General features: G+C 41.5%; 1 protein-coding gene across 1 annotated transcript; it reads left to right on the forward strand.

The window, feature by feature from the left end:
* Nucleotides 1-16222, forward strand: slc27a4 (solute carrier family 27 member 4). Its single transcript, XM_061061347.1, has 13 exons — nt 1-163; nt 2984-3194; nt 3347-3530; nt 5631-5789; nt 7400-7469; nt 7672-7763; nt 7970-8079; nt 8264-8473; nt 8846-8972; nt 9746-9883; nt 10263-10427; nt 11704-11850; nt 12056-16222. The coding sequence occupies exons 1-13, from the start codon at nt 3-5 to the stop codon at nt 12211-12213; spliced, it is 1932 nt and encodes a 643-aa protein (XP_060917330.1). The 5' UTR covers nt 1-2; the 3' UTR covers nt 12214-16222.

Raw genomic sequence — 16222 nt, forward strand, 5'->3', positions numbered from 1 at the left:
GGATGATGCGTCTAGCGTGTTGCACGGCCCTGCTGTTCGTGCTGAGGCTGCTGGTGGGCCTGCCGTGGTACCAGGTTCTCCCGGCCATCTCTATTTTCTACCTGGGAAGTGGAGGATGGAGCTTCCTGCAGATATTTGCCAAAACAGTCGGCAGAGACTTACAGTAAGTGCTGGGATGTTCTGTATGTGTTTGTGTTGTTCTGGGGTTATTGAGAAAGCCATGGGATTTTAATGTTTCACATGCTCTTAGAAGCAAATGTATTTATTCGCAATAGCTACGTTGCAACCAGTCAGATCATGACTTACTGCCTGCTGTTAGAGGGAGCCACAACCAAAGTGCAAATAGTGCAGCCAGTAAGAATTTTGACAATGACAAATATTCTGTCGTTTTCTGGCTCTCAGATTATTGGACTCAAACAATGAGGGTAAAGTGCTGACGTTGAGCTACATTTAGAGTGTCAACATCAAGATTTAAACAGTATTTGAAATGTGGCTCCATAACAGTCCCATAGCGCTGCCTTTTTTTATTTGATAATTCAAATACTTTTTATGTTTGGAAATGTATGATTGCTCCGCAGTGTCTGTTCATTGTAGACAGGAGAGAAGCTACAAGTCCCATTATTACATCAAAATGCAAAGGGTACACAGCCCGGCCACAGAAAATGCGTCTCTGTCGGAGTGCAGGCATTGTGATTGTAAAAGTTCCTGAAAGTAGTCGAAGTTGCTGAAAACAAGACCTAAATTATGAAGCCATGTGAAATGAACATTGAATACTTAGCTCCTGTAAAGTAGTGGACATGAAATTAATTCTGTATGTAATTAAACTGTCAAAATTGGGCCGCACATTTACAAAGACTTAAATGTAGACAGGTCTGGGCTGTGAGTCAAAGTTATCATTTATAACCTCTTGACTGATTGATGTACAGTGTGATAACACGTTGATAACGGCACATAGAGATACACTTTCATGCTGTCTAAGTTAATTATTAAAAAGCATGCATCAACTCAGAATTCACAACCTTAAAATGACACCACACTTCAGGACATCAGCAGTTCATCTCAGTAATACATCAGTCATTATATTTATCTTGACTCTGAGTTCACCGTTTGTACATTGGAGGAGCATGTGCAAGACAAAATGTTCCCACACCTTCACCCTCTCAGAATGTCGTCTCTGACTTGGAAACACAGAGCAGAAGCCCCCACAGGCTCAGTAAACAACCCGACTGCTTATTCCAGTTGTTCATGTTTAAAAAGAACAGAAATATTTCAGACAAAGGACAATAGAGGGGATGGGGGAAGGACTCCTTTTTTCTTTTTTTTTTTAACCGTCTCACCTTAAGCCAATATTTACAGTTGGGGGTTACCATGGTAATTGGTTTGTGTTTAACTTCCTCTTTTTCCTCGATATCTCGAGATAAAACGGGAAATTGTAAAACACAAGCTTGCATGACCTCTCTATAAATAAACCCCCACAGGGACTGAAGTGGTTGTCATGTGAACTTTACTGTGACACACTGTTTAGAAAAGATGGTGTCAAAAAAAAAAAGCCTATAATTGAAGGACATTTAGCTGTGAAGCATCAAATATGAACCTGCTGTTGCTTATTGAATGATTCCCTTAATTTCTTCTAGCCTTAAGGTTAAAGATTCACTTTGTCTGACCCTGTCAAAGCATGCCTTTTCCACAGTGACTCATAAAAATCCTCTTGTGTGATTCGCTGGGACTAGACTCTGTTATTTACACTGTGGTTCACATCTTGATGCCTTTGTATTCTCGGCCACTCTCTAGAATAAACATTTTCTCCCCCTGTGAACACCAGTGATTGTCACTGGGTGGTTTAGTAGCAGAAAGCATGTATGTTTATAAGAATTGGCGGTAAATAGTCATTTTTTCTTAATGGTACAGTTTGTTGCCTGCTCATCAAAGCCAATGAACAAACCAGCAAGTTAAATTATGGAGGTCGATAACATCTCGTTGTGTCTTTACCAACATCAAGTCAGGATGATAAGAAATAATCTTGTATTTAAGTGTAGAGTTCATGTTCATGTTGCAACAGAAAAAAAACTTCATTTGATCTTCTTGCATCTATCTGCACTTATAAAATGACAACAGTACATTGTGCTTATCAGAGCCATCAGGGAGTTAATCCCCTCTGTGATGATAGAATCTCATCATTAAAGCACTGAAGTGAAATGGCTCACAGGTTTTTTTACGATTCTTCAGCGATTATACACCGCTCAGGAGAGTGCCCACTATCTGTACCTTGAAACCATAAAGCTAAATCATCAAGTAACATCCTGCCATCTAGGCAGACTCTGCCCTTTGGATCCGACCCTGCCATCTGTCATAATGTTTATGGATATAAAGGTTACATTTTAAACAGAGATGACTTAAGGAGCTGGTTAACGAGAGACGAACTTCAAAATATAATACTTCGAATGACAGTCCTTGTGGTTTTTTTTTTTTACATTTGAATCCCTGACAATCTGCCAAAGTGTTATGTTTGATTTCCACCGTGCACAGGAAGTGACTCGTTTCCACCGCTTCACGTCACTACAATATGAAAGTCTTCATCAGATAAGAACTGAGATGAGTGTTAAAACTGTCACCATTATATTTTTGTTGATAAAGTCATCTTGTTGAATGATTATAGTTCAAATAAAATAACCAACAAGTCAACCTACATCTGTGTTTTTCTTGGAAAATGGCTTGCAGCAACAAACTTAGCTTAGCAAATGTTTGTTATGATAAGGCTGTTTGGCTGTTACACCAAAGGGCATTTTGTCTTTTACAATCCTTACAAAAGAGAGACAGGAAATTAAAAGATGAGAGAATGAGGGATGGCATGCAGCAAAGGGCAGAGGTCAGATTCAAACCCACGGCCGATTATAGCTTCTGTACACAAGGCGACATAACCACGAAGCTAAAAGGCGCCCCGGCTGTTTTCCCCCTCTTAATGATATTTCTTTTGCCCCTTCAGTGCTGCGTTTGTGTTGTTGCGGGTGAAGACGAACGTCAGACGCCACCTCAAAGAGAAGAACACCATTCCCAAGATCTTCGCCGAAACGGTGCGTCGCCACGGGGACAAAACGGCGCTGATCTTCGAGGGAACTGGAGAGAGATGGACCTTCAGACAGCTGGATGAGTACTCCAACAGAGTGGCCAACATGCTGCTGGAACGGGGTTTCCGGGTAGGTATAGAGAACAAAATGTTTGAAGAATCAGGGCTTTGTGATTTCTGAAATATTCCTTGGAAGAGGCTTCAGAGGAATACATTTTGTTTCTGAATGAAACCACCGTCTGTGGTCAAAATGGTAATAGCTTCCCTATTTTCTGTCCTCAGGAGGGCGATGTGGTAGCCCTTTTCATGGAGAACAGGTCCCAGTACGTGGGCCTCTGGCTGGGCATGGCCAAGATCGGAGTAGAGGCCGCTCTCATCAACTTCAATTTAAGACTGGAGGCCTTGGTCCACTGTGTCACTATCTCCAACGCCAAGGCTGTGGTGTTTGGCTCAGAGCTGACTGACGGTAAGAGCGATGGTGGTGGTGGTGGTGGTGGTGGTGGGGGGGAGGGGTTTAAAGACCAGAGAAGCATCCAAAATCCTGTTACAGTCGAAGTAGTGTCACGTTTATAGACAAAAACCTGAAGTGTGTCTCACCCTGTAAAGCTTCAGAGTGCCTCTGTGCTTCCACCGGCATGAGAGGGGTAAGTGGTGAAGGGAGGAAGCAACAGAGGTCATAAAAGATAGATCAGAGGGGGGAGCTGTAAGGCCAGTTAATGGCTGATAGATGGAAGAAAACATCATGTAGTGGAGAAGTGTCTGCAGTGTTCAACCTCTGAGTGATGGATAATTGACTAAAACAGATTTTAAAACCATCATTAACATGTTAAACTCAGTTAGCTGAGTCACTTTTTGTTTTTATATTTTGGGCAATAAAAATCTGGAATCACCAGATACAACAATTCTGTGATTATCCATAAAGTACAAGACAATCGTAAAATGATATACAGCATTATATCCTATTAAAAAAATCCCTCCCAAAGGGTTGATTACAGGATTGATTGATTTATGCACTTAAATTGTTTTTACCTCTTAACACGCTTCATCTCTTAACTTCTTTCTCACCGCCATCTGACTGTCTTCTTCTTCTTCTTTAATCCCACTGTCAACTTCTGTTTGCGTCACTCTCATTCATTTCATAAGTGCCACCATGAGGAGTCGTGGAGTAGTGACACGATGACTCAACTTTGCACGTTTAAAACAAAATATAAATCTTTTTTTAGAATATGAGTCAGGATGATGATCTATTGCTGTGTCAATATTTTTTTCCCAACACAAATTGGCAACATCACTATTTAAATCTCTTTTTATTAATGGATAGAAATGACAGCACATTAAAAGGTTAGAAAATGAGAATGTTCCTCCCTCTTATTGTTTTTGACCCTGTATCTCTTTTATAGACAAACAAATTAAAAAAAAAGCTCTATTTGCTCAGTGTGCAGTGATTTGTTGTTTTTACTTGGCAGTAACACTGAACACACTATCCACTGTAGCACATTAGTGTGTGTGTTTAAATGGTCTGAATAGAACTAATAACCTGTTCTGATGTCTAATCTACTAACCTGCAGTGTTTAATGAAACCTGCTTTATATTGCTTAGACCTGGAAGGCACTCGTGGTATGAAAGTGCAGCGGCTCAGGAGAGTGGTCAAATGTAAAATAAGGGATCTAATTCAATCTCCTCGTGAACCTTTTTTGGGTCCCTGCCCAATCTGAAAAAGTCCTGCTCTCAACAGCTACAAAGAGGGAATGAGTTTGAGCTGTTCGTCCGGGAATTGGTGGAGCAGTCTGTGTATTGGACTGTGGGCTCGTCATGTGCTTTATGCCTTTTTAAGTAATTAGAAATGCTGGCTCAATCAGTCGCACTGGCCAGCAAGACACAAGGCTATTAGATTAAGATGAAGTCCTTTCCTCTCTCTTTTTCTCATAATGTTTATCTACAGGTTCCGCACTCCCCCCCACCTTTCACCTGGCACCCACTCTTATTGCCATACCCCATACCTCCTTAGTTACATGTCTGATGCTGCACTTCCTTATCCTTCTCTTTCCACCAATCAATCAATCTATCACCTGTCTGAAACCATCTGAGGACTGAATGAGTTCTCCGAGGTATACTGGTAATTTTCTTATCAGAGCTGTATAAATAAAAAGATTCCAACAAATGTTAAGTTAGTCTCCTGTAGAGAGGAGCATCCAGCCTTTTTTTACAGGAAACAATGGTGTACTGTGTGTCTGTAGGTGTAACTGGTAATAAATCATAAAACACAGTGATAAACAGGGTCATGTTTTTTTTAGGGATGAGGAGGGTGCATGTCACCAAAGTAAAAACTGACATGAAAACTGGGTCCATTACCCTAAAACGGTGAATTTTCTGTGTCTGTAGAGACAGACTATTTTTGCATGAGTCGGCCTAAAAGTTTACAAATATCAAATTGCGCCTGTTTTTCTGTTGGTGCATAAATGTTGTGCCACACAAAATTGTCTCACAGTTTGTGATTGGTGATCTGTGATTGTGAAAGTTTGTAAAAAATCAAGTTGACCGTCACGTGTTGCTCTCCCTCTCATAGCCATGTCAGAGGTCCACAGTTCAATGGGGACCAAAGTGCAGATGTTTTGCTGTGGTGACTTGGACCCCAAACGAGTCCCACAGGGAACCGAGTGCCTGGAGCCCCTGCTGGACAGTGCCCCGTCTCATCTGCCAAGCCGTCCACAGCGCTGCTTCACCGGTGAGAATCAGCGCATGACACCACTTCAAAGGAAAGGAGATCAGAGTTCAAAGAAGTTCATTCAACTTGAGATGAGTCAAACTCATCTCAAGGTTTTTTTTTTGTGCCGGCTGTTATCATAATTCTGCTCCCAAAGTTTCGGGAGTCACTCAAACCGACAGAACCAATTTAGAAAGTCCATTGTTTGCATTCACTGTTAGTCTTACAGCACAGAGCAGCTGACAAGTGGTGAGAAATACTGTCAGAGCGAGGCACTGACTCACAATTAAATCCTATCACTCAGAGGGAAAATAGAAATGTCAAGAGTCATATATCTTCATTTCTTGTTTTTCATCTGTTTATCTGTCTACAGCTGCTGGTTTTCTAAAACACATTCACAGTGTTGATGCTTCAAATAGGATTCTTTAGATGCAATTTAATGCAGCAAAAAATATCGACAAATAAACACAGAGGCAGACAGATGTATGATGTTTATTGTGCTATTGAGCTAAATGAATGAAATGATTTTTTGACCAAAATGTCTCTGCTCGTACACAGTCACTGTTATTAGTAATTACTGATGACTCATCACCAGAGGGCTGCTTGTTTCTAAGGCAACCCATAACGCAGTGCATGGGTCGAGGAGGGGAACCAATCAAAAAACAGTCAAAAAATGGCCTCTAAGGCCTCATTATCTGGACGTATTTATCGCCCTCTATGATTACAGCCTCAGTGTGGATGTTATTGATTCCATTATTGAGCGTATTATCATTTGATGATTTTCATTTGATTCAGAGACTTCCTTAGATTTTGTATCTCAATCAAAATTATTCCTAGTAAAAGAAAGCAGTTGAATAAATAAAAGATAAAAGGGTTGGCCAGTTTTCAGAACGATGGTTCGAGTCCTTCTTACACTTTAGCTCTGGAACAGTACATGTGATCACTGACAGCCAAGCAGAGTGTGGCAGCAATAAAAGCTGTGATCTTCAATGATCTTTACACATGTATATCTCTGTTAATCCCGACTGATGCCATAATACTGCCACGTTGAGGCTAGCAATTTATTATGTAATCCGAGTTGTGGTTTGTAATTCTGTCTGATTTGCTCCTCACAGAGAATCTGTTGTTACTGACATGCAGCTGTTGACTATGTTAGTCTGTTGTTTATGTTGGAAGGCTGTAAACTGAATTGCCCTTCTGGGATTAATTATGTTTTTTTGAATCTTGCTGGTCCTGCTGGTCCTGCTGGTCCTGCTGGTCCTGCTGGTCCTGTCATCCCAAAACATTTTAGTGATTAGAGATGTTTTAATACACCGGCAGCGTGTTGTGCTGAGTTCAATCAAAATGAGTACACTTAGCACCACTCAGTCAGCAAACATGGCACCCACACAGCTAAACAACTCAATGAACTGTTAAAGAGTTTGTACGTACGTTTGTGATCCAGTTCCCTTTTTGTATATCAAAGCCAGAGAGTGCATTTCCTGTTTAGTGGGGCTTGAAAGTTAAAAGACGAAAAATGACAAACTATAATGTGAAACAATTTCGCTCCTCATAAAAGTGCTCAAATCAGTCGAAGCACTTTATCCTTTGATGTGAATGTTATCTGACTGTCGCTCGACTTTCTCTTTCAGATCGCCTGTTCTACATCTACACGTCGGGCACCACTGGGATGCCTAAAGCTGCTATCGTTGTGCACAGCAGGTAGGAAAGAACCCTGTAGCAAACTAGGACTTGCAGCTGCTGCTCTTTTTTTTAAATATATATCCATGCAGCTTTCACGTTTAATATTAATCCTGTTTGATGAGAATGGAAGAGAAAAAACATCCAACTTGTTTGTCTTGTTTGAATTGCTTCTTGAACTCTCTTCCCTCGCCCTGCCTCACTCCCTTCCTGGTTTTTTCAGGTACTACCGCATGGCAGCCTTGGTATACTATGGCTTTAGGATGACATCTGATGATGTGTTGTATGATTGCCTTCCGCTCTACCACTCTGCAGGTAAAACTATAACTGTGTAAGGATTTTTTTTGGGGGGGGGATATTTAAAGATACAGTGTCGATACAATATGCATTTTTATGTCAGAAAGTCCAGCTGCTCCCTTCACGCCTTTAAATTGAAACAACGTCCAAAGAGTTGAATTATATGGCTCCATGTGGAAGCTATTATTCCTTCACCCTTACAGCTCATATTTCTTTGCCTACAGGTAACATTGTGGGAGTGGGCCAGTGTTTAATACACGGCATGACTGTAGTCATCAGAAAGAAGTTCTCCGCTTCACGATTCTGGGACGACTGCGTCAAATACAACTGCACTGTGAGTATAATGTAGATTACGAGACACTGCAGAGTAGCGCATCACAATCTCACTGTGTGGTGGAAAGATGTCGACATTGATGTCTTTGAATCCCTCTTTCATATTATTATAAGTTTGGTAATCACTGAATATTCTGTCTATTCTTACCTCCCCGTCTTGACTGCATTGCTCCGCTCTCCTCCAGATTGTGCAGTACATCGGAGAGATCTGCAGGTACCTGTTGAACCAGCCCATTAGGGACACGGAGAGGCAGCACCGGGTGCGCATGGCCCTGGGCAACGGTCTGCGGCAGTCCATATGGGAGGAGTTCATGAACCGCTTTAACATCCCACAGATCGCGGAGTTCTACGGAGCCACAGAGTGCAACTGCAGCCTGGGCAACTTTGACAACAAGGTGGGGAACTTGTTCTGCAACAAAGTGATGATGGTGCCCAGACAGGCTTTTAATGCTTTGTCGTACTAAATTACCTTTGTTGATCTGCGCTGGCAAATCAGCATCGTTATGGTGAAACTCCCTCGACTGGAATATTGAAGACTCCCACTACCCACTCAAGTGGTTTCATCTAAAATAGTTTGACATAATGTTTAACGGCTTTTCTTATGTCGCTCGTCTTCATATAGCATCTTCTGTTAATCTAAAAAGATGCTGTTTTCTCAGTTTGGGTAGCTTCTTGTCATTATTGCAGCACTGCAGCTTTTGGCTGCCTTTCATCTCGTTCCAACACTGACAGCTTTGTTGTTGTTGTTTATATTTTTTGGGGTCTAGGTTGGAGCATGTGGCTTCAACAGTCAGATTCTGCCTTTCATCTACCCGATCAGACTGGTGAGGGTCGATGAGGAGACCATGGAGCTCATTAGGGGACCCGACGGTGTCTGTATTCCGTGTAAACCCGGTACGTTCAATGTCCACACATGTTACCCCGTACAACAATCGAGAAACACGCACATCCAAACCAAAGAGGGCGGGTGCTGAGTCGAGCCAGAATGCAGTGAAAAGAAAGAAAAAGCAGCGACAAGACGTCCATTTCTGTGCTAACACATATTACCTCCCCACCAAGTTTGAGGTTGAAAAGACTGAAGTTCAAACAGAAGCCGACTCAGGAGTGCACACAGCTGCTCAAAGATTGTACATTGCATGTTTGATCATCAGTAAAATAAAGCTTGAGTCTGTGCTTTTAGGAACGTCAAAATCAGATGTTTAGCTCACACTTGCAGTCTGCTTCAGAACTTCACATGACTATATTGAAAGGGAAACTCGACATCTATCAGAAACCAATAATCTAAACTGACTGCAAAGTAGTGATGATTGTAGTATGGCTTGTTTTTCTTGTATTCTGAAATTTGAACTTCAAATGTTTCAGTAAGTTTGTATCACACTCAGCTTATAGGTTAACCGTCTCGCTTAAAAAACCCTCCAAGACAACCTCTTAAAAAAAAAAAAAGATTGCTGAACCTTGTGTAAACAACTTAAGGGTTGTATTTAGGACAAACATGAACCTTTGCAAAGAAAACTGGATGAAGCTTAAACAAACCTGAGTTTGAAACTGCTCATTTTACTCGACATAAACTGCAGTTTAATTCAGAAACTCTTCTCTGCTCTCTCTCTCTCTCTCTCTCTCTCTCTCTCTCTCTCTGTTTCTCTCTCTGTTTCTCTCTCTCTCTGTAGGCGAGCCCGGCCAGCTTGTCGGCAGGATCATTCAGAATGACCCTCTTCGGAGGTTTGATGGCTACGTCAACCAATCAGCAACCAGCAAGAAGATTGCCCATAATGTCTTCAAGAAAGGAGACACTGCCTATCTCTCTGGTAAGAGTCATTTATGCCTCTTTCACACTTGTACACAACTCCTGAAAATGTGCCCTTGAAGTCAGGGTGAGCAGTTAGGAGATGTAGAGATTATTCAGGAACGTTCACTGCGAGACGGCTGGACGGGGTGATGGTGTTTATATCCCGCAACCTTTACGTGATCGTTGTGTTCTCCATGAATGTAATACAACGACTTCATTATGTTTTCTGATCGCCAGTATGTTCTTCTCTGCTCTTTGATTTAACTGTGAACACAAAGACTTCCAAGCAGCGCTGCTGTTTGGAGTGCTGTGTGAAAAACCATTTTACATACATATGATGATATACACAGTATAATCATGCTGATTACATCCATTGACATGATCCTCCCTCTCACCAGGCGATGTGCTGATCATGGACGATTGCGGCAGCATGTTCTTCAAGGACCGCACCGGAGACACTTTCCGCTGGAAAGGAGAGAACGTCTCGACGACCGAGGTGGAGGGGACTCTCAGCAGGCTGCTGGACATGAAAGATGTGGTGGTGTATGGCGTTGAAGTACCAGGTAAAGTCTGTTAATATACATGCAGGAATATGTGTTCTTACTTAGAGTCTAGACCGACAGACCAAAATTACAGACGTAGCTACCAAGACGTCGCCCATTTTGTCGGGGGAACGACCTTTTGAAGGCTCAGATTTGGGGTTCTTGCCGTGGCCGTGTTGGTTGTCTGGAGCCAGAAGGTTGCTAGTATTTGAAAGAGAGGGAGGCACTGGAGAGGAGCGAGGGGTCAACAAAAGCCAAGTTGTTAAAGCTAAACAGTCAACACTCATGGCTCATTTATTAGCAGCAGAATGAGCCTGACAGTTTTCTTCACAATGAGACTCTTTTCAAAAATATTTGTATTATACTTCTTGTAAACACACATACAGACAATTCAAACAATACAACAGAACTGCATCACTTCAAACAAGAAATCTTCTCAGTTATTCTCTGTAGGAAAAAGCCTCATTAATAACAGGAAACCAAATTTTCATTCCCTATAAAAAATGAAGTAAAGACTTCTTGTTTTTCATGTTAATATGATAAACTGCTCAGCGAGCTTTACGTTATTTACATTTACATTATTTGTCTGATATTTGCATGAAAACCCCCATGAGGCACCATCAACACATGGCCTGTACATGACCAGAGTTCAGTGACTGAAGATGAAAGCAGACAGCTCTAGGCCCCCATCTGTCATTAAAAGTCAATATGTCCCTTTTATTATGCATAACTTTAGGCCTTATAATATAATTTAAACATATGAGTTATGTCCAAATAGCTAAAGAGCCTAAACAGTTGTTTGGACCAGGCTGTTGGCATTTCCATTGACTATATTTCTCAGCCCTGAAGGTTGCTGATTGGTCAATCCTTAACGTGTGTCATTTTGTTTTGAGCTGTGCAAGAGTTGGCACGAAGTAAAATGCCAGCTGCCTAATTCTGTCGTTAGAATCATTTAATATGTGTATGAACGGAGAGAGCTGAATCAAATAGTGTGTTGAAATGTCATCACAAATAATATCATGCTGTAGTGGAGGAAAATCTCAGGTTCTACTTCCAAGCTGCCGTGATTAGTTAAGACTACTTATTTATTTATTTATTCATTTAGATCAGATATTCCAAGAGGACATTTATGTTGCTAAGGAGCCAAGTTAGACAAAAAACTATTAACATAAATACAATCGTTGATGTATAGAAACAAGCAACTGTGTAAGTGAGATACTTTGTGAAGACATACTGGTGGTCCTGGCTTCTCTTGAGCGTCTGCCTGATGTTCAACGTCTCTGTTTTGTGTGCACAGGAGCTGAGGGAAAGGCTGGAATGGCAGCCATCGCTGATCCTTCTCACTCCACCGACCTGGAGAAGTTCGTGAAGGATATGGAAAAGGCTCTGCCTCCGTATGCAAGACCAGTATTCCTCCGCTTCCTGCCAGAGGTCAACAAGACAGGTGACATGATCTTTTAATAGCCAAATGGGAAAAGGAAACAATAGAACATGCAGATTTATAATATTACTTATTTCTGATCTATGTGTCTTGAAGGACTTCTACATAAAACATGTATTGCACTGACATAGTCAATGAAAGCAAAATGTGCTGTTAGACAAATGAAAAGGCTTAAAATGATCTCTCTGTCTGTCTCTCTCTCTCTCAGGAACGTTTAAGTTTCAGAAGACGGACTTGCGCCGGGACAGCTTTGATCCCACTGCAGTGTCTGACAGACTGTACTTCCTGGATTCCAGCAGAGGGCGCTATGCTCAGCTGGACGAGGAGCTTTACCGCTCCATACTGACAGGGAAACATAAATTGTGATGACCAGGCTGAACACTACATGTAAAAAAAAAAAAAAAAAAGAAAAAAAAAAACACCCAGACACACACACACTTATTCAAACAGATACAGAAAAGAAGAAAATACTGGATGACCAGGAATGAAGGACCATGTCCCGATAAACATGAATGCATACAAAGTAATAGCCATACATACACTCCAAATGCCAACACATTAACAAACATTTATAAACCTACAATCACACCTACACATTATAGTCATACAACCACGTCGCTCTTTAAAATCTCTCAAATCAGACTTATGCACGCCACACACACACACACACACACACACACACACACACACACACACACACACACACACACACACACACACACACACACACACACACACACACAGCACCACTCCATCCGTCCCGCCTGATGTCCCCCCCTTGGCAACTCCTCTCGCTACCTCAGCAAACACAGAGAGAGTCACACACCTGGTCTGTTTGGTAACTTGAACTCCAACACTTCATAGCCACACAATCCCCCCCCCCCCCCCCTCCGCGCACACACCGGCCTCGAACAACCACCCAGGTGGTGTACGGGGCTGCCTGGCGTAAAGAATGCAAAAAAAAAAAAAAGACAGATAACCACAGACTCGCAGTGTGCTGAGGACGAGCATGGATTCAGCACAAAAAAAAGTGTTTGGGACAACAGAGGGGCCGAAGCTTCTCTCGGTTCTTTGATTTATCAGGAAGATTGTTGTGTGAAAGACTGCAGCCTCCGCCGTGGACTCCACCTGCACTGTTAGCCAGCAGTGACACTCTCCTGTCTGTGTCTGAGGTTAACATTGCTTTTTAAGTGTTTTTCTTTTTTCTTTTTTTCCCAAAAGGGAACAAGGTAAAGGTTGTGAGGGATTTCAATTAGACCAGTGGTTGAAGCTGAAAGATTCACAGAAGTGCAATAGTGCTCCAGCGTAAGGCAGTGCAATAATCAGCAGCACCACATGAGCGCTGATATAAAACAAAAGCTTCTCATTTAAATATGTCTGCATCACACCAAATATATTTAAGTTGTAGTAGTGTCTGTTTACATATTTAAGGAAATATGAAACTCTTAGTGATTTATGATGTTGTGAAAGCTTTCTCTTCTGACTATCGAGTTATTTTTGCTTTATGTTTATCCAGATGCATCCACCAGAAGCACTTCTTAAAAGAAGCTGCAGTGCACATTTTATATCAGCTGCTGGAACACAAAGTCAAGTGATCTGATTGGTTCAACCCTGGGCTAAATACATCTGGGGTTTTTTTTTTTTTGTTTGTTTTTTTCACACAGACACAGGACATTTTCACACACTGAGCTGACAGGCAATCTGCAGGTTTTGTTCCTAAAAAGACACCTGTCTTAGGATGTGTGCATTTTTTTCTCCCTGAAACACAAAAAGAAGAAGAAGAAGAAGAGAACCTGGAACGAAGACAGAGACGCACCAAATCCTCCTGATAGACAAAACCCTGTGTTTCCATCAATCTTCTGGTGCTAAAGAGGGTTTTCAAGTGAGCCGAAAGATCCAAAGATACAAAGGCGGGAGTGGAGACGTGTGTGAAAAAAAGTAGAAGAGAAAATGTGCTTTGTCATCTATGTTTTTTTTTTTTTTTTCTGTCGTCGTCGTCTGAGGTTGTATAGCAGCATGAATGAGCATCACCAACCACAAGCAGAGCACTGTGCCTTACTGTGAGTTCAGCTCCCAGACTCACAGGCCCTGGCCACCAAAATAGTCTCTCAAAGGGTCCCTTATGTCTGACTCAACTTCACTCATTTCCTTTATTTCAACCTACTGTAATCTGCTCTGTCGCTTACAAGTTCCCTGTCAAAGAAGTGTTCGCAAAGTCCGTCGAATTCTGAAAATCCTCTTTTAAGAATCTATGGCTGTCCGGCCAGGTGCAAGAAGAGGCTAGATGTTTTTTTTTTTTTTTTTTTTTTTAAATCAGTCTGTCTTCCCCTCTTCCTTACTCTAACCATGATTTGTCTTTAACCGTCTTTTCAGTCACGTGTTGTCTCTTTGGTTGTCGTCAGTAAAGTTCCTATTCGCTCAGCACCTTTTATGTGAAGCCTTTTTTCACTCTGCCAAGCACTCGTGTCGTTCTGATTCATCATGTCTAACCTCTTCTTTGTCTACAGATCGCCCTCCCTTCAAGACCTTAGTTTCATCCTCACTGTCTCTGCTCAAACTCGCCCTGTCTGCTTCATTCTGATAATGGTACAAACTGTAGATCCATTCTTTTCCCAATTGGAGTTTGATTTGTGGGCTGATGGAGGTTTCTTTCATCCACCAGGTGACACAAAATCTCCAACGAAACACTCTGTAAACATGTTCTCTGAACCCTTTTACTGATATGTGTCTTGTATAGTCTGCCATTCCCCCCTGTGACTTCTCTCCTTCGACCTCTTTCTCAGTCGCCTCAACACAGCCGGTCTGACTGTTGCTTACATTGTGTAACGGGTTATATGAAGACTGGCTGTATTGAGAGGACGCATTCATTTACATGTTTATTTCTTTCCCCCTTGTGGCGATGCTTAGGCTGCTTTGTTTCCTGCAGAATGATTCTCAGCAGGGTCAAAATGCATGATTCGTACTCTGCGGTCGAAAAAATTGACGTTTGATAGAAAAGGAAATTCGTGGCTGCTTCCTCTATGGTTTTAGTTCAAAAAGTCTCTCTCACTTTGTATTCATTCTTTAATGATGAGTGTGAAATGTTCCTCATGAATGTCTGAAGAAACAAAATGAGTGACCAATGATGATGATGATGATGATGTTGTAACGTTACATGTGTATCTAAGGGAACAGTCTGGCTGGTATGATGCTTTGAGCCTGAGGGTTTCACTCGCTGACCCCTGTCTGAACAGCCGCACAGCAGAGCACTCTGAAAAAGATGTTTCCATTTTACTCTTTTTTTTTAAAATTGGGTTTAAATTATTATTTTTGAAAGAACTGTTAATTATGCTTTGTGTGTTTCACTGCTGAATATGTTTGCTTTGTTTTTTTTGTTTTTTGTCTGGATTCATAGCTTTGTGATTTTTGGTTTTAAAAGGGGATACATGCATGAGTGTAAGACAATCGAATGGCAATGTGTTTTTTTTTGGGGGGGGGGGGGGTTCTTTAAAAAAAAAAAAAAAAAAGAAGGCACTAGGAACCAGCCAGAGAGCAACATTTTCTGGATCACGCTGTTGTAAATGGTGGAGGTGGTTTACATGTTACCAAAAATAGATGGCAAAACTAAACGCAGCGGATGCCATGAAAAACATGTCAGTTTCTTCAGGACTGTGTTGATATTTTGAGACATTTGTTTGACCAAAGGGGGGCGCTGTGACCTCAGCAACAGTTCTTCAGAAAGTCAGAATGCCACATATATACACATATACCATCATTTATCAAGCCGTCTCTGGACCTAATGGGTAGAATTGAAAGAACTGTGGATTGGAATTTATTGTTGAAAATTAAATTTTCTATCATATGTTTCACAGCTATCTCTGCAGGAAAAAGACAAAAACAAGAATGTCACCTTAAATGTCTAGTTCAGATTATACAGCTGTCATTGCACACCAGGCACATATCAGACGCCCTGGCTAAACAATTATGCTTGCTCACATTTCTGTCTCTGACTGTCCTTCATGCCTCTGATCAACAGTTCTGCTTTTTTTTTTGTGTGCAATTTGTGTTTGTCGGTTTTTTTCCCTGCCGTGCTCCTCAGGAACATCCAGCAGTGCTAGAGAAGGAAACAAGTTTGTACACGTCTGCCTATGTGAGTGAAAGGTTGTTGTTGTTTTTTTTTATTATTATTATTATTTCTATTTAATTTAATGGTCTCGTTGCACAGGCGGCAGCTTTCAGCTCTTGCAGAGTGTTTAGGGGAGGTCTGTGAGGTGTGCACACACTGATGCCCTCTTGTCCACTGAAGGCTCGCTGTATACGTCGTGCATTTCAAAAGAATGAGATAAATGCAGTGCTGCAAAGAATCATTATTAATAAAAACTATTTAAATTGCTCA

The sequence above is a fragment of the Labrus mixtus genome, chromosome 17 (genome assembly GCF_963584025.1).
Source record: "Labrus mixtus chromosome 17, fLabMix1.1, whole genome shotgun sequence".
Lineage (NCBI taxonomy): Eukaryota > Metazoa > Chordata > Actinopteri > Labriformes > Labridae > Labrus > Labrus mixtus.

Coding starts and splice junctions, on each gene's coding strand:
- slc27a4 (XM_061061347.1), top strand. CDS start 3: ATGATGCGTCTAGCGTGTTGCACGGCCCTGCTGTTCGTGCTGAGGCTG. Junction 8,474..8,845: donor TGGGCAACTTTGACAACAAG/GTGGGGAACTTG, acceptor TTTGGGGTCTAG/GTTGGAGCATGTGGCTTCAA. Junction 11,851..12,055: donor GCCAGAGGTCAACAAGACAG/GTGACATGATCT, acceptor TCTCTCTCTCAG/GAACGTTTAAGTTTCAGAAG.